The sequence below is a fragment of the Mesoplodon mirus genome (assembly GCF_964341445.2).
Source record: "Mesoplodon mirus genome assembly, chromosome: 11".
Taxonomy (NCBI): Eukaryota; Metazoa; Chordata; class Mammalia; order Artiodactyla; family Ziphiidae; genus Mesoplodon; species Mesoplodon mirus.
The window spans coordinates 60,702,715-60,723,239 of NC_138987.1; the positions used below are offsets into that span (position 1 = coordinate 60,702,715).

The following is a 20,525-nucleotide window of genomic DNA, read 5'->3' on the forward strand; positions in this document are numbered from 1 at the left end:
CTGAGATCAGAAAAAGGCAAAGAAGGAGGCGAATGAGAAGCGCTAGTGTCCTTCTGCTTACCTGTTCCTCTGTTGGGATTTGTCCAGTTACCAGCAGCCAAAATAAGCCCTCTGGTAGGGGTTCTTCCCCACCCTTAGCCTTGGGCAGCAGTTTCTGGCATTCAGGGATACTGTAGCCTCGAAAACGGATGCCCTTGAGGGAGAAGAGTAAGGATTACAAATCTTAAGTTTGTTAGCCTCAAAGTCACATAATTGACTGATCCCACTTTCATCAGACCTGTCAACAAGTTAGAACTTTTAAAGAGCAAATCTTTAGGTAACTTAATCCTGCTTTGTACTTTTAGTTTTACTAGTTGATATATTAAAAAGGTAAACTCGCTCTTCAGTTATTTCATATATACCTATTTTCACCTTCCAAAATATACAGGTAGGTGCTTTATTTTGTTCTCCTCACCCTTAGTGCTCTAAGCCAGAGGTCCCCGGAACCCCGGTGCTGGTCTGTGGCCTGTTAGGAACCAGGCTGCACAGCAGGGGGTGAGCGGCAGGCGAGCGAGTGAAGCTTCACCCGTATTTCCAGCCACTCCCCATCACTGGCATTACTGCCTGAGCTCCGCCTCCTGTCAGCATTATGGTGAGTTGAATAATTATTTCATTATATATTACAATGTAATAATAATAGAAATAAAGTGCACAATAAATGTAATGCATGTGAATCATCCAGAAACCATCACCCCTGACCCATCCGCAGAAAAACTGTCTTCCAAAAAACTGGTCCCTGGTGCAAAAAAAGGTTGGGGACCGCTGGTCTAATCCATGGTGTGCACAATGGTCAGTAAAATCAGTGATTATTAGTGATTGATATGAGGGTCTCTTACCTCATCAGGATCAAGAACTGATGTTTCATATACCAATCCCTTCATACCTCTCATGCCACCATACATCTAAAGAAAAGAAGAGGATGTAACCAGTTGTCTGAATAATTCAGGCTAGAGCTTGTTAGTGCTTCATGGGATCTGGGAGAGGAAATTTATTCTCTGACTTGCAAGACTTCATTTGGGGGAAGATTTCTGAGGAGTTAACTTACTATAGAATGGAACTTTGAAAGGAAGACTGCTAACACTGGAAATGAATTTTTTAAGTTGAGAAATCACTACGTTTAGTTAGTATTTTTGCCTCTGCTCCCTTTTCTTATTTTTTTTTCTCCTGCCCACTTTTATCCCCTCATTCCCACCAACCGAAGTAAACAGAATGGGATTGACTGTAGGGAAAGGAGATGGAGACCAATGGCTAAACACTGCTGTGAAATTATCATCTGAGCTGCTTAGACTCTTAGGACTGAAGAAGAAACCATCCTAAAGCTGTTCTAGAAGGCCTGCTAGAGCTGTGGTTTAACTGGATGATCAGCACAGCATCAACTCAAAGACAGAGAGCCTTGGGCCCAAAAGCTAAGGGGTTGGGAACAGGAATAAAAACTTCATTTATCCCTCCCATACATGAATTAGGTTAGCCTCAACTATTAAATTTATAGAAAAGAATAGTCTAATTTCTAACAAATGCCATAAGCTTCAACATTTCCTTATATGGGACAGACTGCTTTGAACAATCAGTGAAGAGGATGGTACTTTTGTTGAAGCATATTACAGAGCTACTTTTTGCAGGCAAAACACTACAACCCTTACCATGTCCACAGTGATTTGGCCCACCACCGTCTTGCCATGTTGCTGCTTGAAGGTCTTAACTCTGGCCTGCTCCTTAGGTATCAGATCAGCCAATATGTCTTTCAAATTCTAAAATAAGAAGTAGAGAGGCTAAGTGATGATCAAAATATTGATTAGATTTCTGCAAAGTAGGTATGTTAAGACTGCTTTTTAGAATTTGGCTTTCTCTACCCGCCAGCGAAGTCTGGTCAACTTCTCTATACAGATGAGGGTAAAAGAATTAGGCAGAGCAAGAAGGGAATGGGGAGTTGTTTAACGGGTACAGTTTCAACTCGGGAAGATGAAAAAGTTTTGGCCATGAATAGTGATGATGGTTGCCCAATAATGTGAATTACTTACTGCCATTAAATTATAAACTTAAGAATAGTCTAATTTCCAACCAATACCATAAGCTCCAACATTTCGTTGTATGGGAAAGATAGTCACTGAAGAGAATGGTACTTTTGTTGAAGTACATTACAGAGCTACTTTTCCCAGCCAAAACCCCACAGTCCTTATCATGTCCACAGTGCTTTAGCTATCTTAAAGTAGTAGTAGTGATAATACTTGTAACAATAATAACAACTGGAAACCTCCAGGAGATACTCAGGATAATGATAAGAGGCTGGGTAGTAGCCCACCACCCCTCCCCATCCCAGGGTCAAGCTGCCTCAATGATTCTCAGTCCTCTTTTCCAAACCTTACCGTGGAAGAAGCACTGGCATGCCGGGCAGCAAGAACAAGACAGGATGCATTCTGCAAAGAAAACACAAAACCTTATGCAGTTGTCCTCCCTCCTACGTATTAGAAAGGAGTTACAGTGACTCAACCTCTCTTCATTTTAGCCTCTAAGGACAGTTTGATATAAGAAAGCTATAAAAGGCCTTGAGCAACCTGGAAAGAGTTACCAGTCTGGAAGCAACAACTTCATTAGCATTCCCTGAAGAGACTCTCCAATCACCTGGGTTCTATGGCTGGGCTTTGTTAGGCACAGAAGAAACGTCAGAGAGGCAGTTGTTAAAGTACCCAGTCCATCCCACTCTAGTCGACAACAGCTCTGAGAAAAGCAAATGAGGAAACTGATCAGTTACTTAACCCAGCTGGTAAGGTTTCTTCAGCACCTAGCCTTTTGGCAACACTTCAACCTCTCCAGTCTCGGAGAGCCCACAGGTGGAAGCAGCCTTTTACAACACTACCTGATATGCTCCTGGAAAAAGCACAGAGAAAACAGAATATCTATAAAGTAACAACCAACAGACTGCTCAACAACAGCAATGGAAACTAGCAAACTGGTAAATTATCTTTAAAATATTGAGAGAAAATAATTACTAAGCTAGAGTTGTGTACCCAGGTGAGGAAGAAATCTTAAAGGGGGTGAAATAAAGACATTTCAGGTAAACAAAAGCTGAGAGTTTATCACCTACACACCTGTACCAAAGGAATTTTTTTTTAAATTGAGCTATAGTTGATGTACTGTATTATATAAGTTTCAGGTATACAACATAGTGATTCACAATTTTTTTTTAAAGATTTATTATTTATTTTATTTATTTTTGGCTGCACTGGGTCTTAGATGTGGCACCCAGGATCTTCCGTTGTGGCCTGAGAGCTCTTTGTTGTGGTGCGCGGGCTTCTCTCTAGCTGTGGCCTGTGGGTTTTCTCTAGTTGTGGTACGCAGGCTCCAGGGCGCGTGGGCTCTGTAGTTTGAGGCACATGGGCTCTAGTTGAGGTGCGTGAGCTCAGTAGTTGTGGCGTGCGAGCTCAGTAGTTGTGGCATGCGGGCTTAGTTGCCCCACGGCATGTGGGATCTTAGTTCCCTGACCAGGGATCGAACCCACGTCCCCTGCACTGGAGGTGGATTCTTTACCACTGACCACCAGGGAAGTGCCCTGATTCACAATTTTTTTTTTTGATTCACAATTTTTAAAGGTTATATTCCATTTATAGTTATTATACAATACTGGCTATATTCCCTGTGCTGTACAATATATCCTTATAGTTTATTTTATATGTAGTTTGGATCTCTTAACCCCCTACCCCATCTTTCCCCTCCCCACACTGTACCACTATAGTTTATTCTCTATATCAGTGTCTTTTTCTTTTTTGTTATAGTCACTAGTTTTCTTTTTTTTTTTTTTTGCAGTACGCGGGCCTCTCACTGTTGTGGCCTCCCCAACTGCAGAGCACAGGCTCCAGACGCACAGGCTCAACGGCCATGGCTCACAGGCCCAGCCGCACCGCGGCATGTGGGATCTTCCTGGACCGGGGCACAAACCCGTGTCCCCTGCATCGGCAGGCGGACTCCCAACCACTGCGCCACCAGGGAAGCCCACTAGTTTTCTTTTTTAGATTCCACATATAAGTAATCAGTATCTGTCTTTCTCTGACTTATTTCACTCACATAATATACTCCAAGTCCATCCATGTTGCTGCAAATGGCAAAATTTCACTCTTTTTTATGGCTGAGTAGTATTCCACTGTATATATACACAACACAGCTTCTTTATCCATTCATCTTCTTTTTTTTTTTTTTTTTTTTTTTGCGGTACGCAGGCCTCTCACTGTTGTGGCCTCTCCCATTGCAGAGCACAGGCTCTGGACATGCAGGCTCAGCAGCCATGGCTCACAGGCCTAACCACTCCGCGGCACGTGGGATCTTCCCGGACCGGGGCACGAACCCGTGTCCCCTGCATCGGCAGGTGGACTCTCAACCACTGCGCCACCAGGGAAGCCCTATCCATTCACCTCTTGATGGACACTTAGGTTGCTTCCATATCTTGGCAATTGTAAATATAAATAGTGTAGCTAGGCTATGTTTAGAGATGAATTTTTCCCCCCAAGAAAAACAACTTTCTATGAAGATTGCTCAGTTGCAACAGAAAGTTCAACACTGCCTTTGAAAAAGACAACCAGGGACTTCCCTGGTGGTCCAGAATCTACCTTCCAATGCAGGGGACACGGGTTCGATCCCTGGTTGGGGAACTAAGATCCCACATGCTGCAGGGCAACTAAGACCTCAGGCCACAACTAGAGAGCCTGCACACCACAACTACTGAGCCCATGTACCACAACTAGAGAAGCCTGCACACCGTAATGAAGACCGAGCACAGCCAAATAAATAAACAAAAATAAAAATAATACCTAACTTGTAGTGTTTAAAAAAAAAGAAAAAGACAACCAGTTATACTACTACCAAGTTGTAAGGACTGAGGCAAGGAGGTTGACTTTTCTTCACAAGATTTTTTTTCTTTTTTCTTTTTTGGCTGTGCACGGCACGTGGGATCTTCCCGGACCAGGGATCGAACCCGTGCCCCTTGCATTAGAGCACGGAGCCTTAAGCACTGGACCACCAGGGAAGTCCCCACAAGATTATTTTGAAGATAAAATGAGATTGTCAAAATAAGCCCCAGTGTCCTCATCTATAAAATGGTGCTGATATCTACCACACATCTCACAGGGTTGCCTTGTGATGATTAAATTACAATGGATATGGAAGCACCATGCAAACTAAAGATTACACACACACACACACTCTGTGGATAAAGTCTACACCTCTCCTCCTTTCACCAGAAGGTCAGAGACACCTTTTCTAGTAACTACAGTCATCCTTCAGTATTCAAGGGGGAATTGGTTCCAGGACCCCTACCCCCAACAGATAACCAAAATCCGAGGAAGCTCAAGTTCTTTATATAAAATGTTGTAGTATTTGCATATAACCTAATAAGCACATCCTTCCATATACTTCGTTGCTGCACATGGGCTTTCTCTAGTGGCGGGTGAGTGGGAGCTACTCTTCGTTGCAGTGCGCGGGCTTCTAATTGTGATGGCTTCTCTTGTTGCAGAGCAGGGCTCTAGGCGCACAGGCTTCAGTAGCTGTGGCACGCAGGCTCAGTAGTTGTGGCTCGTGGGCTCTAGAGCGGAGGCTCAGTAGTTGTGGCGCACAGGCTTAGTTGCTCCGCGGCATGTGGGATCCTCCCAGACCAGGGCTCGAACCTGTGTCCCCCGCAATGGCAGGCGGATTCTTTTTTTTTTTGTTACAACATCTTTATTGGAGTATAATTGCTTTACAATGGCATGTTAGTTTCTGCTTTATAACAAAGTGAGTCAGCTATACATATACATATATCCCCATATCACCTCCCTCTTGCATCTCCCTCTCACCCTCCCTATTCCACCCCTCTAGGTGGTCACAGAGCACTGAGCTGATCTCCCTGTGGCTGCTTCCCACTAGCTATTTTACATTTGGCAGTATATGTAAGTCCATGCCACTCTCTCACTTTGTCCCAGCTTACCCCTCCCCCTCCCCGTGTCCCCATGTCCATTCTCTACATCTGCATCTTTATCCCTGTCCTGCCCCTAGGTTCTTCAGAACCATTTTTTTTTTTTAGATTCCATATATATGGAATACATACAGGATTTGTTTTTCTCTTTGACTTACCCCACTCTGTATGACAGACTCTAGGTCCATCCACCTCACTACAAATCACTCAATTTCATTTCTTTTTATGGCCAAGTAATATTCCATTGTAGATATGTGCCTCATCTTCTTTATCCATTTATCTGTCGATGGACACTTAGGTTGCTCCCATGTCCTGGCTATTGTAAATGGAGCTGCAATGAACCTGGTAGTACATGACTCTTTTTGAATTATGGTTTTCTCAGGGTATATGCCCAGTAGTGGGATTGCTGGGTCGTATGGTAGTTCTATTTTTAGTTTTTTAAGGAACCTCCATACTGTTCTCCATAGTGGCTGTATCAATTTACATTCCCACCAACAGTGCAAGAGGGTTCCCTTTTCTCCACACCCTCTCCACCATTTATTGTTTGTAGATTTTTTGATGATGACCATTCTGACTGGTGATACCTCATTGTAGTTTTGATTTGCATTTCTCTAATAATTAGTGATGTTGAGCATCCTTTCGTGTGTTTATTGGCAATCTGTGTATCTTCTTTGGAGAAATGTCTATTTAGGTCTTCTGCCCATTTTTGGATTGGGTTGTTTGTTGTTCTGATATTGAACTGCATGAGCTGCTTGTAAATTTTGGAGATTAATCCTTTGTCAGTTGCTTCATTTGCAAATATTTTCTCCCATTCTGGGGGTTGTCTTTCGTCTTGTTTATGGTTTCCTTTGCTGTGCAAAAGCATTTAAGTTTCATTAGGTCCCATTTGTTTATTTTTGTTTTTATTTCCATTTCTCTAGGAGGTGGGTCAAAAAGGATCTTGCTGTGATGTATGTCATAGTGTTCTGCCTATGTTTTCCTCTAAGAGTTTTATAGTGCCTGGCCTTACACTTAGGTCTTTAATCCATTTTGAGTTTTCTTTTTGTGTATGGTGTTAGGGAGTGTTCTAATTTCATTCTTTTACATGTAGCTATCCAGTTTTCCCAGCACCACTTATTGAAGAGGCTGTCTTTTCTCCATGGTACATGCTTGTGGCAGGCGGATTCCTAACCACTGCACCACCAGGGAAGTCCCCTTCCATATACTTTATTTTTCTTTTTTTAAAATTTATTTATTTATTTATTTTTAATTAATTAATTAATTTATGGCTGTGTTGGGTCTTCGTTTCTGTGTGAGGGCTTTCTCTAGTTGTGGCAAGCGGGGGCCACTCTTCATCGCAGTGCGCGGGCCTCTCACTATCGCGGCCTCTCTTGTTGCGGAGCACAGGCTCCAGACACGCAGGCTCAGTAATTGTGGCTCATGGGCCCAGTTGCTCTGCGGCATGTGGGATCTTCCCAGACCAGGGCTTGAACCCGTGTCCGCTGCATTGGCTGGCAGATTCTCAACCATTGCACCACCAGGGAAGTCCCCTCCCATATACTTTCTTTTCTTTCAAATTTATTTATTTTTTTTTAAATTTTTGGCTGTGTTGGGTCTTCCTTGCTGTGTGCGTGCTTTCTCTAGTTGCGGCAAGCAGGGGCTACTCGTCATTGCGGTGCATGGGCTTCTCATTGAGGTGGCTTCTCTTGTTGCAGAGCACAGGCTCTAGGCACGTGGGCTTCAGTAGTTGTGGCTCGCGGGCTCTAGAGTGCATGCTCAGTAGTTGTGGCACACAGGCTTCGTTGCTCCGCGGCATGTGGGATCTTCCCAGACCAGGGCTTGAACCCGTGTCCCCTGCATTGGCAGGCGGATTCTTAACCACTGAGCCACCAGGGAAGCCCCCCTTCCATATACTTTAAATCACCTCTGAGTTACTTACAATATCTAATGCACTATAAATGCTATATAGTTGTAAATACAAAGTAAATGTTATGCAAATCATTGTCAGCACATGGCAAATTCAAGTTTTACTTCTTGGAACTTTCTGGAATTTTAAATTTATTTATTTTATTTATTTATTTTTGACTGCATTGGGTCTTTGCTGCTGCGTGCAGGCTTTCCCTAGTTGTGGCGAGTGGGGGCTACTCTTTGTTGCAATGCGCGGGCTTCTCATTGCAGTGGCTTCTCTTGTTGCGGAGCACGGGCTCTAGGAATGTGGGCTTCAGTAGTTGTGGCACGTGGGCTCAGTAGTTGTGGCTCATGGGCTCTAGAGCGCAGGCTCAGTAGCTGTTGTGCATGGGCTTAGCTGCTCCATGGCACGTGGGATCTTCCCGGACCAGGGCTCAAACCCGTGTCCCCTGCATTGGCAGGTGGATTCTTAACCACTGCGCCACCAGGGAAACCTCTCTGGAGTATTTTTTTTTAAATATTTTTGATCCACAGTTGGTTGTACCCACAGACGCAGAACCTGTGGATGCAGAACCCGCAGATGCAGAACGCACAAAGAGCCGACTGTATTGCATTGCTGTCTGGTTGTGCTGAAAATCATTTGAACTAGTGCTACTGTATAAATTCCAAAACACTACATGCCTAAGGTGAGAGTTAGTAGGGCCTGAGGCTTTTTAGAAGTTAGTATCCCTCTTTTTGTTGGGGCAGGAGGGAGAAATGAAAAGGGAAGAGACCCTTCAGAAAATGTTATTTTAGAAAGAATCAATCCAAAGCTAAATTCAGAGAGCAGAAAACAAGCTAATATGGCCCTAAAACAAAGGGAGAACACCTCAATTTGTTAACCAGGGTTGCCTGCAACTCCTTTCATTAACTTCCTAAACAATCTCCTCTAGCTCACTGAGGACCATTTGGGCAGAAAGCACGCAGCACAAACAGCCCTTTATGCTGTTCATCTTACACAGCGAGCATGGGAGCCAGATGCAGCACTCAAGAAATAACGTTCCTGGGGACTTCCCTGGTGGTCCAGTGGCTAAGACTCCACGCTCCCAATGCAGGGGGCCTGGGTTCAATCCCTGGTCAGGGAACTAGATCCCATATGCCGCAACTAAAAGAGTCTGCATGCCACAACTAAAGATCCCGCATGCCTCAACGAAGATCCTGTGTGCTGCAACGAAGATCCAAGGCAGCCAAATAAATTAATTAATTAAAAAAAAAAAAAAGAAAGAACTTTGCTTTTTCTTACTAGTCACCAAAAAGTGAACAAGGGAAAACTTGTGAATAAATTCAAGCTATTGTTCTACAGTGCTAACCATGTTCAAGCTATTCCATGCTCCATGGTCCCACAGATTCCCTATAATAGAGGCCCTATCTCCCAGAGACCACATCAGCACTCAACAGACCTTTTAATTGTGGGTAGTTGGTTGTTGTGGTTCTGTTTTGTTTTTAAAGAGGCTATAGGGAAACATACCATCATAGAGAAAAAAGAAGTTGAAATCTCTCCATAATGATAATTTTTCCACTTCTAAACCATGCTGAAGTTTCTGTAATGGCTGGCTGCTTCATTGGCAAGAGGAAGGAGTATAAGAAGAATAGTTTAAAGTTACATCTTAGGCAAAAGAAAAAAATCTATCCAAGCTCAGCAGACAGAATGAGAGCCAAACAAAAACAGTTTTTTCCCCTTGTGAGAGAGAACTACTAGAATCAATGAGCCTCCTTCTCCTTTTACTTCATTTAAGGTAAAAAAAGAAAAAAAGAAATTGGAAAGAAAAGGGTGGAAGGTCACCTAACAAGGCTGTAAGAATGAAACATCATTTAAAGGCGTCAGATAGGTCATGACTGCTGCTTAGTTATACTCAATTCTCAGATCTTTTTATATGAATGCTACTTTAAAGGAACGGTTAGGGAAGAGGAACTTGGAACTAAACTATCACCCCACTTCTGCCACCAGCAAAGTCTTAATTTCCTTTGTAGAGAGTGTCTTTGCCATTTAATGAGGCATCTCAAAAGTAACTTAAGGAGAGCTGATCTCAACTGTCCCTAACCTCCATCAGCAACACTTCTTAGCCAGATCTCCAATTTGCAAAGCAATGCTAGTTTGTGGAGAGCATGGCTATGTAGCTATAGAATAAAGCTAGTATATTATGTTCCTACTAGATTTCTGGCTGTGTGACCCTAGCCAAGTCCTTTAATCTTTCTGTGCTTCAATTTCCTTATCTGTAAAATGAGAACAATCTACCCAAAAAGAATTCAGAGTAATGATAGTAAAGATGATCCAAGATCTTGGAAAAAGAATAGAGGCACAGATCAAGAAGATACAAGAAATGTTTAACAAAGACCTAGAAGAACTAAAGAACAAACAGAGATAAACAATACAATAACTGAAATAAAAAATGCACTAGAAGGAATCAGTAGCAAAATAAGTGAGACAGAAGAACGGATAAGCAAGCTGGAAGACAAAATGGTGGAAATCACTGCCGCAGAACAGAATAAAGAAAACAGAATGAAAAGAAATGAGGACAGTCTCAGAGACCTCTGGGACAACATTAAACGCACCAACATTCGCATTATATGGGTCCCAGAAGGAGAGAGAGAGAGAGAAAGGACCTGAGAAAACATTTGTAAAATGGGAACAATAATAGTACCTACCTCAAAGCATTGCTATGAGAATTAATTAGGTCAATATTTACTTAAAACCATGCCTGACTCACAGCAAGTGCTCTCTTTTTGTTATATAACAAGTGTAGAAAATTAAATAGTATGGCCACTTTCTAGCACCCTTCAATGTCAAATTTAGTCATATTTTAGCTCACCCTGCAGCCTAGGGAAAAAACTAAAGAAATATGAAGGATTTTTAAAGCAGCAATTCATTGATATGACCACCCAAAAGGCTAGAATAGGAGAAATTCAAGTTAGGACAACTTTATCTAATGATGTAGAAGACACATGCCTTGGAATTAGGAAAGGAAATTTGGGTTCTAGTCCCAGCTCCATTACTAAATAACTGAGACATCCAAAGCAAACAACTAACTACTGTTTCCCTTTCCCTCTCCACATTTAGGATAATACTCAAGCTACTTAGCTCAAAGTCTGATCCTAAGGCTCCAACAAGGACATATACGTAAAAGTACTCAAAAGCCTTGCTATTTAAAATATGAATGCCTAGCCTGCAATATAAGCATTACTTGGAGCTTGTCAGACATGCAGAATCTTGGGCCTCACCTCAGACCTACTGAATCCAAATCTCCAGTTTAACAAACTCACTAAGTGATTCCTATGAACAATAAAGTTTAAGAAACATCCATGGTTTAAAGCATTAAGCAAGGAAGCAGAAAGGTAGAATATAAAGAGCCTGGGATATGGTGTTATCAAGGGTCAAGTCCTAAATCCAGGTTCTGCCACTATCCTGCTGTGCTACCATGGCTGTATGACCTAACTTCTAGTTTCAATTTTCACACCTCTAAACTGGTAACAACAAAGCCAACTGCAGGGTAGACAAGTAGACTATATGAAATCATTTGCATGAAGGCATCTAGAACAGTGCCTTCTGTATAGCTGAGATCAATAAATATTTGTTTCTTAGAAATGTGTTGGCCTATTACCTACCAACTCGTGTCACAACTCTCTCGTGGAGTTGGATTCCAGGAAAGAGGCAGTCAAGCCTGAGGAAGGGGAGAATGGATAATTCCCTCTAGCTGTAGAACAGGAAATAAAGCCCTAATTTCCTAAGGGCCTCCTGACCAAGAGAAGAGTCTCGAGGATAGGAAACAAATTTAACTAACCATAATCCTCACCAGCAAGCAAATCTAGACAGGAGATGTTAGAGGACTGTCATATCCTAGGCTACATACCTCATTGCATCTACTCCTGGCTGCCAAGGAAAGCTGCTAAATGGCTTTGTATAGTACATCCAAGCTACACTCACAGATGCAACAGGCAGATTACAAATCTCTGAGTCATCCCTGAACTTTCACCTCCCAGCTCCTCCCCCAGTTCTGGAGGTGTGGCAGCGGGGCTTTTGGCTTCTGGTTGCATGCCACGTGTGAAGTCATCCTACTGGAACAGCACCTGTCAGGTGAATCAGGCAGTCACCTCACTCAATAGGTCAGCTCCTTCATGGTGAGAGATGGAGAGAGCTACTTCCAAGGATAAGGGCCTGGCTCGCGATGTCTTGACAGCCAGGATTCTCTACAGGATGGGGGTATCACAATCACTAAAAGGATTTTCAAACTTCATATGCTGCCACCCCTTGCAATAACTCTTTTAGTGAGCTGGCTATTATTGATAGAAATGGGCTGTAGCTCTCAAATGTGCTATGTTAGGATGGAAAAATATAATTAAAGGAACCTCTATCTTAAAGGGCCAAGGGAGGAAAAGGACAAATAATACATGCAGGAAATTCTGCCAAAGACTTGCTTAAAATACTTAGGGTATTTCTGGAACAGGGTATTGGCGAAATCACTTAACAAAAATCAATTAAAACTACTCCCTTCTCGGGACTTCCCTGGTGGTCCAGTGGTTAAGAATCTGCCTTCCAATGCAGGGGACACGGGTTCAATCCCTGGTCGGGGAACTAAGATCCCACATGCCACAGGGCAACTAAACCCGTGTGCTGCAACTACTGAGCCCGTGCGCTCTGCAGCCCGCGCACCCCAAATAGAGAGCCAAACTAGAGAGAAGCCCACGCACTGTGGAGCCTGTAGAGAAGCCCAAGCACTGCAAGGAAGACCCAGCACAGCCCCCCCCAAAAAAACTACTCCCTTCTCCCCCAAATTCTGGGAACAGTAGAATACCATTTGGATAAGCACTTACTCAATAATGTGGTTATTTCTCTCTTATTCCTCCTAGCCTATTATCATCATTGATCCACATCTAGGACCCTTACTCTACATGAGAAAAGCCAAATTTCCTTTGATTCCCTATCCTAGGCACATTCAGAACATATCCTGCCACATATCCAGGAGCTCCAACAACAAACTTGAGATTACAAACTACTGTGTATAAAATTAATAGGCTACAAGGATATATTGTACAGCACAGGGAACATAGCCAATACGTTATAACAGCTATAAATGGAGTATAATCTAAAAAATGTTGAATCACTATGTTGTATACCTGAAACTAATATAATATTGTAAATCAACTATACCTCAATTTAAAAATTTAAAAAAATCTTGTGAGAGATGCTCCTGTTTTTATTAGAGCCTTGTCCGTCATCAACAAAAGATCAGAGCTTGCCAAGCCAGCAGAACTGGTTGATGAAGCAAATATAATTCACTGATAACTGTAGGAAAAATCTTGTGCTGCAAAGGCTTCCAATGCAGAAGAAACAACTTGCATTAAGTGAAAAAGAACACACATAGGACAAAGGCTCCTCTCTCCCCAGAACCAGGTCAGAGAACTAAAGCCATTTAACATCTGTGTTTCACAATGGTGATACTGGAAGTCTGCCTGCACTACTTGGGTCAGGCCACTTAATAGCCTGAGCAATCTTCAGATTTCATACTGTGATGCCCTTCATACTCACAAGAGTTTCCTTAATAATTCTGCCGAACTCTCATTGTCTAACAGACCCTTCGCTAAAGGTTTGCTGATTATTCAGTGAAGAAGACGGGAAAGGACACCAATTCAGACTCAGAAAAGAATCGAGTCCTAATTTTCCTTTCAGAGAAATTCTTACTGTTCTTTAACAAATAGTTGCTGAACATCTACTTATTATGTGCACACTAAGCGTACCCTACTGAATAACGTATATAGGATCTGTCACTGTACTACTTTTTCAGGGACTAGAAACTGTTCCCTCACTTCTACTAGTTCTTACAATGCTTTGTTTCAGGGATTTACAAGAAACTTTTCCTAAGGCATTTGAAAAAAAAGCCTAGGAAGACAAACCCAGAGAAATAGTCTAAATCAGACTATTTCTTAGAATAGTTATTTCTAAAGTCATTTAAAAATAATCACTAAAAAAAAAAAAAAAAAGTCAAGACACTCAAAGCTTCATATATACATTAAACACAGTTGGTGGCTTTACTGGCCCAACTGGAGGGGATCACCAAGCAGTTAAATGAGACACTTGAAAAAATACAAGTTTCCAGATCCATCCCACCTTTGCTGAATCAGAATCTGAAGGTAGGATTCATGAATGTGCAATGTGAAGAAGCACCTCAGGTGATGACGCCCACTGTGAACTTACTTACGGAGCTTTTTACGCGGGCCTCTCACTGCTGTGGCCTCTCCTGTTGCAGAGCACAGGCTCAGCGGCCATGGCTCATGGGCCCAGCGCTCCACGGCATGTGGGATCTTCCCGGACAGGGGCACGAACCCGTGTCCCCTGCATCGGCAGTCGGACTCTCAACCACTGCGCCACCAGGGAAGCCCAGAGCTTTTTAAATGATAACATGTTAAGGACTTCCCTGGGGCGCAGTGGTTAAGAATCTGCCTGCCAATGCAGGAGACACAGGTTCGAGCCCTGGTCCAGGAAGATCTCACATGTTGCATAGCAACTCAGCCCGTGTGCCACAACTACTGAGCCCACGTGCTGCAACTACTGAAGCCCGCATACCTAGAGGCCATGCTCTGCAACAAGAAAAGCCGCTGCAATGAGAAGCCTGCGCACCACAACAAAGAGTAGCCCCCTCCTGCTGCAACTAGAGAAAGCCCACGCACAGCAACGAAGACCCAATGCAGCCAAAAATAAATAAGTAAAATTAATTTTTTAAAAAATGGTAACATGTTAAAAGAAATATAGGAATTGAGGCAAGTTGAGGGAGAAGTGAAAGACAGATCCTAAGAGCCATTGCTAAAGCTGCCTCACTACTGTTTTTTAATTTCACTCAAATCCTATTCAACTCTATCACATAGGACACTGAAAAGAGGGCAGAAGGAATTACTCTGTGGCTTTAGGGAGATCCACCAAGTCTGGTTTCCTGCCTTCTGCCCACTTGGACTCTAAGAACTAGGAATGCCAGCCTTCCCTTCTCTGATTATCCACTTCACCACGGCTCACCTCAATGCCTCCCCACACCCATGCATTCACCTGCTACCAATCTAAAGACCACTAGGAAGAACAAATGCAATCATACCACCATTAGCACATGATGAGGATTTATTCTCCATTTTTCATCTTTGGTCCATCTAGTAAGCGTCAAGGAATTGCCATTACTTTGGGTTGGCTGATAATCAAAATGAAGGCAAAGAGATTTGAGTGCTTGCCCTTAAAAGTTTGGGGCTTTAAGCCTAACAAACACTTGACAGGACAAAACTGACTCAGTTCTGTAGAACCCAATTTCAGACTAGGATTTATAGAAGAGATGTGCAGTGGTGTATGTCTGCTGTAGAGGAATCACAGGTATTAAGAGTCTTGAGAAAGTCTAGGAATAATCTAGAAACACTTCTGGATTGATTCACGCAAAGTTATCAAACATCCTAGCTTGGAGGAGCAATTCTCAATGATACAAGAAGCAACTAGGGTTGGTTAAGTCACTTTGGCATGAATCCAAAAGTTAATTGGTGGCCCTACTCTAATTCCCAACCCAGATCACCTATGAAAAGACAGTATTTACAGCACAAAGCTAAGGCACCCACAGCTAATACTAAAGCCACTGCTTAGTAGAAATCCATTCAGGTAAACAAGAAGTCAAAATAATCTCAAGGCTCTGAATGAGGTGGTCTCTCCAACTCAGGTGTTCATTAAATTACCTGACAGTGGGTAGGGTGGAACAACAGAACAATGACTAGTATTTGTGTCTCTTAGCAAGGTTAAAAACATTTCTCAGAAACGCGAACTACACCTGACCTTGAGAATCACAGTAGCAGGCTAGAAGACTATTTTTGCCTTCTAAAGCCTACCTTACTAGCAAAAGTAAAATTGAGTACCATTAAACTGCAGACTAATCTGGAAAGCTCAGGCAGGTGCTAGCAATACTGACAAACCGAAAGGCTTCTTGGTATCCTAGCTGTTAACTGCTTAGATCTCAGAAAGTTTCTACTCCTCAATCTGTTAGGCTTTGTTAGTTTTAAGGGTCGAAAGCCTTCTAATGGCTTCCAATATACAGGGTTTTGGGATCCTCAGGTCCGTCTCTAACAGGAAAGTAAACAAAACAGTAATGATCACTACAGTTAGGTAGCCCTGTCAACCCAGAAGCTTTCTGAGTTTCCTCAGAGGTTTAAGAGGCAAAATAAATTCGAATGTAAATTCTAAAGGCTTTTGCAAACTGTAGGGTTAGATTATCTGGTCTGCGTTAGCAGCTCTGGAATGAGCTAATTATAGTGTCCCCTATTCTGCCAAAACACTATCTAGAACTTGCTTCATTTCCCAAGAGGTTTCCTTACCCTGTTCCCTGGCAGCAGAAGAAACTACTGTCAGGTAAGACAAGTATCTCCCAAATGATCAACCTCCACCTTGCTGCTGAGTACCTGGAAAAACCTGTAAATCCTACATGCTTCACCTTATCACCAACCATGCAAGATAACACAGTAAGCCAAAACAATTCTAAGGTTTCCCTTCCTCCCCTCAGGTGCTGGCAACTTTAATCTGTCTGCAGAAGAGAAAGTATAAGTTCTTTGCAGGAGTCAAGGTCACTTGTGGGACTGTCCCTGCATGGATTAGAAGGCTGGGACTCCCTCAGCACACCAGTTTCTCTGTTTAAGGAGCCAAGTTGCCCAGAGACAAAAGTAATTTTGGCAATATGAAATTGAAAGCACCATTACCTGCAACAATATTCCTATGATTCCAACGGCAGCAAAAGTCAAGTAAGGGGCCCCAAAGAATAAGAGGAATCTCTCCTGGGTAGAGCAGACTTAAGAGCAACAGCAAAACCTGAGTGAGCAGCTAGTAGGACCGGTCATGTAACCTCGGAATTACTACTTCCTGCCCAATACCTTCACTTATCAGCCTGCAGTTTGGAGAAAAAACCAGAAAGCCTTTTCCCCCAATCATATGTGATAATCATGCAGATTTCACACAAGCACTCCACCCCACCCAAGCTCCTCCTATATAAAGAGTAAGTGCAACAGTCCCAAGGACAAAGAGGACCCGAGTAGCACTCCTCTAGCAGGAACTGCTATGCTTGGTCACTAAAGGCTTAAATAACTGGGTTGGAGAAATGGACGTAGGCAGTTCAGAAACTGACAAGGCCCTCTCTACAAAAGCAGAAGCCGAAATTAGCCAAGGCTCCAGCTCTGGCCCAGGGGTAGAGTGAGCACACCTGCTCACCCCTGCCACTTCTCTTATCCCGCCCCTTCCTCCAAACAGGCTCTTTCCCTAACTCCAATGGAACACAACACCTATGTTCTCCACTCCTTCTCTTTCCAAGGCCAAGCATCCCCGCCTCTTCCACCCCAGACAGGCAGGGTGACAGCTGGGTCCGGCCTCCCCACCGGCCCAAGACCGCAGGCCGGGGCGTGCAGAGCTCAACACCCCCAGGGGCCGGGAGGCCAGCGAAGCACATGACCCTGTGAGTGCCACGCAGGGCTGGCGGCCAGCCAAGCGCAGGGCCCCTTTAAGATGCGCTGGGGTGCGCCTGGGTAGGGGAGGGAGACCCCGGCGCTAGAGGGCCTGCAGTCGCCTCAGCCCCACCCTGGGACGGCGCGCTCTCTCCTAGTTGCTCACCTTAGCTCCGAAGAGCCGGGCGGCCGCAGTGAGTAAAGCCATGGTGGGCGAACGCGGGGATCTGGCGGGGAGGGAAGGAGGGAAGAGAACTGCGGTAGGAACGGGAGCCGCGGCCGCCGCTGCACCAGAGGCCGCGCCGACGAGGGGAACAAGGTTGAAAGGAGGCGGCTGAGGAAAAGGGTAAACGAGCCGGCGGCGGCGCCTAGCCCGGGGTCCTCAGTGAGGCTCCGCCTACCGCCCGGAACCCGCTCCCGCCCCCCCTCTCAAGGGATTCGCCCCGGGCTCAGCCATTGGTCCAGTGTGCATGGGGGGCGGGTCCTAAGCCGTTAACAGCAGTTGTGGCTGGGAGGATTGGCCCGTCCGGGGTAAGCTAATTAACGGTGGATGGGAGGGGGTAAGCGTGTAGGTGGTTAAGTATGTGCCTGAGAACTCAGTTAACTTTACTTAGGCTTTTCCCCTTATCCTTAACACCTTTGGGGTTAATTGTGAGGTGGCTATTAGAGAAAAAGCCCCAAGGACTTCGACCTTTGAAGGTCCTCGGAAACCAACCCCTTAATACACTATCACGACAACTGATTCTAATCCCTTGGTGTGCTTTCTTGAACAACGTCTTTGGTCAATGACTTAATGGCCATAGAGGTGACATCATGTGGACACAGGCTATGATGCCCGAGTTAGCTACTTGGTGGAAACCATTTGAGGTAAGCCATGGTATTATAGATACCAACAGATCCAGAATGTGGAGAAGGAAAGCAAAGGCAGGAGCCTGAATATCCAGTGGTCTTTGCCAGCTGTCAGTTCTGTGACTAATGCCAGGAAACCCGTCTTACAAACGCCCCCTTAAAATGAAGCTTTCCAGCGCAGTCCAGAGCCTCTGGGTCCTGGGTATTAGTCTCACTGCCACTCCAGTCACATAGCCCCACACAGACAGTCCACCCCACATCTAGCCAAAAGATCAGGAGCTGCAGACCAACCCCTCATCCTAAATCACCTCCCTTTTTGTCACGTCACTCCCGTCATTCCCATTGGGCCTCTGGACCTTTATACCTGCTTGGCTATCTTCTATACACTCCTATCCTCCCCAGAGACCATTAAATGAACCATGGCACTGAAGTGATCTTCTACATCATTCTTGACTCATTCTTTTGGGTAGACAAGAACTTGGGACCTTTCTACCTTCCTAAGATATTGTCATTGACCCAAGGGCAGAGAGGAATGACCCAAGGCCCAAGTGGACAGCCCTTTTATCTCCTCACATAGAAGTAACAAAGTTCAAAGGTCTCAGTACCATCTAAGCCGGGTTTAGATAGATCCTGTTTATAAAGAACCTAGTTTATAGCTTGGACTTGGAAAAAGAGAAAGAAAAATGCCATTTTCTCTTCCCAGGTTTCCTTATACTCAGCTTTACACCTACCAACCAATGCTTCTCTGGCTTGGGGATCAGATGGGTAGATCTTAGGAAAGAACTTCATAAAGAGAAGCCAAGCAGTGCCCCAGGGGAGCACTGACCTCAGCTATCTCCTCGGTGACTTCAAAGCTCCACTGATCAATATTTGCTCCCAATTTAGCATCTCACAGAGGATTTCCTCCTAACCCTAGAATAGTCTGACCTGGTTTCTTCTCTCTGGTTAATTATCCATAGAGACTAGCCCGCAGGCCAGAGGACTGAGCTCCAGTGCCCCAAGTGGCAGGAGGCATTCTCGGGGTGAGGCTACCAAAGGGATAATTACGGAGTGGCCATAAGGGTAACCTATTTTGGAGCTCTAGTGATTGGAGGAAGGGTGGGGAACAATAATGCTCACAGTGTCCTGGAGCCTAGTGTCATGAGGACTTTATGGACTTATTTTGAAGTTGTTCAGTCCTGACATCCACTGCTATAAGGCCAATGGGAAAGCCCAGGACTCAAAGGGACTAAATGGTATCTCCCAGGAGCTGGCTTAGAGCCTTTCTCTGAACATGGTTGGGACCTGGGGAGGTGGGAAGAAAGTTAAGGGAGAAGGATTAGCATGAATAAAGGAGCCAAGCGAACTCTAGGTCCAAATACAACTAAGTTCCTGAGAACTGGAGGGGACAAGGGAGAGAAGGCTGAGCATCGAGGTCATCTTGACGTTTGGAATGACCTCTTTAAAATGGACAGAGGCAATGGTGCCCCCTGGTGGCCAAGGATAAGTGGGAGAATGAAGATGGAACTTAAACTCATATCAGTAAACCAAACTCCTTTTTTTAATGGGTAGCAGCTAAAATTTATTGAGTACTTCCTATTTCCAGAAGCTATCTAAATGTGGTACGTGCATTACCTTAATTAATCATCACAACTCTAAGGGATGTAGGTAATAGTAGTAGCTTTACAGAGGAGGAAACCAAGGTTTAGATAAAGTATCCTACTCAGGACCATAGCTTGTGATTGGCATTGCTAGAATTCAGACCTAGGTTGGCCTCACTCCAGAAGCTGTATTTTAACTACTAAGCTGTATTGTTTATATGGTGCTGACTGTAAATTATCAGCTGCAACTCAGGAAGGGGACTTTGAGTTATTGTTAACAGTTTCTTGGGCACATTAGCTCAGTGTGTTGCTATATTTAAAGATATTTTAAAAGATAAGGAACTATAGGGAATTCCCTGGTGGTCCAGTGGTTAGGACTCCTCGCTTCCAATGCAGGGGGCATGTGTTCGATCCTTGATCTGGGAACTAAGATCCCGCAAGCCATGGGATGCAGCCAAAAAAAAAAGATACCTGAAATACATGATAAATGACGACCTTCCCAGAATACAGGTAAGGAGAGATAAACATTTAGCACCTAAAAAGACCAGGGGGATAGAATGGGCTTCTTACAAGGAATAATCAGGCTGGGGAAATGGCTGGAAAGAGGATATAGTGCTTTTTCACTGTAGATTATTAGACTCAGAGGGCATGTGTTCAAACTTGAAGGTAGTTTTCAAATACATAAAAGAAGTAGTACTTTACAGAGCCACTGGGGACTACATGGAGACTCCATCGGCCTAGGGATAAGATGA

At 44.0% G+C, this 20,525-nt stretch overlaps 1 protein-coding gene across 1 annotated transcript in view; it reads right to left on the bottom strand.

Moving 5' to 3' along the window:
* Positions 1 to 17,733, bottom strand: part of CS (citrate synthase) — a 27,977-nt gene extending 10,244 nt beyond the window's left edge. Inside the window, exons 1-5 of the mRNA XM_082635431.1 lie at positions 17,511 to 17,733; positions 2,403 to 2,453; positions 1,680 to 1,787; positions 876 to 941; positions 62 to 193 (exon numbers count right to left, since the gene is read on the bottom strand). Coding sequence (XP_082491557.1) covers positions 62 to 193; positions 876 to 941; positions 1,680 to 1,787; positions 2,403 to 2,453; positions 17,511 to 17,552 — 399 coding nt within the window. The 5' untranslated portion in view covers positions 17,553 to 17,733. The remainder of the gene's footprint in view (positions 1 to 61; positions 194 to 875; positions 942 to 1,679; positions 1,788 to 2,402; positions 2,454 to 17,510) is intronic.
* Between the last annotated feature and the right edge of the window lie 2,792 nt (positions 17,734 to 20,525).